The 406-nt window shown below is 65.8% G+C and overlaps 1 protein-coding gene across 1 annotated transcript in view; it reads right to left on the reverse strand.

Moving 5' to 3' along the window:
* Positions 1 to 400, reverse strand: part of LOC104508052 (transmembrane protein 161A-like) — a gene marked incomplete at both ends in the record, with an annotated part of 2,184 nt that extends 1,784 nt beyond the window's left edge. Inside the window, 2 exon segments of the mRNA XM_010149525.1 lie at positions 5 to 161; positions 319 to 400. Of these exon segments, the coding sequence (XP_010147827.1) occupies positions 5 to 161; positions 319 to 400 (239 nt within the window).
* Between the last annotated feature and the right edge of the window lie 6 nt (positions 401 to 406).

The raw sequence follows: 406 nt of genomic DNA on the forward strand, positions 1-406 counted from the left end.
ATACACGGAGAAGAAGAGGGTCAGCAGGCACCAGAGCACCCCGATGTTCATCTCCTTGCGGGGGTCCGCCAGGCAGCAGTAGCCCTCGGTGAAGACGTACACGGCGGTGGCGTAGACAGCAAAGTCCACGAACCACTGGTACTCCAGGAAATAGCGCAGCACTGGCGTGACAGAGGGACACGTCACCACGCTGCAGGGACGCGCGGGGGTCCCAGGCACGGCCAAGGGTCCCGGGCGATGCCGGGTGCCAGGGTCCTGCGTGCAGAGGGAGCGGTGGGCGCATGGGAAAGGTGCGGGAGCTGAGGCCGTGGGGGTTACCGAGAGCATCCACGGCGGTGATGGGGCTGGTGTCCAGGTGGAGGTCGATGTCCCGGGGTACGGAGAGGGGTTTGTCATCTGTCACGCC

Source organism: Eurypyga helias, unplaced genomic scaffold, assembly GCF_000690775.1.
Source record: "Eurypyga helias isolate BGI_N326 unplaced genomic scaffold, ASM69077v1 scaffold28280, whole genome shotgun sequence".
Taxonomy (NCBI): Eukaryota; Metazoa; Chordata; class Aves; order Eurypygiformes; family Eurypygidae; genus Eurypyga; species Eurypyga helias.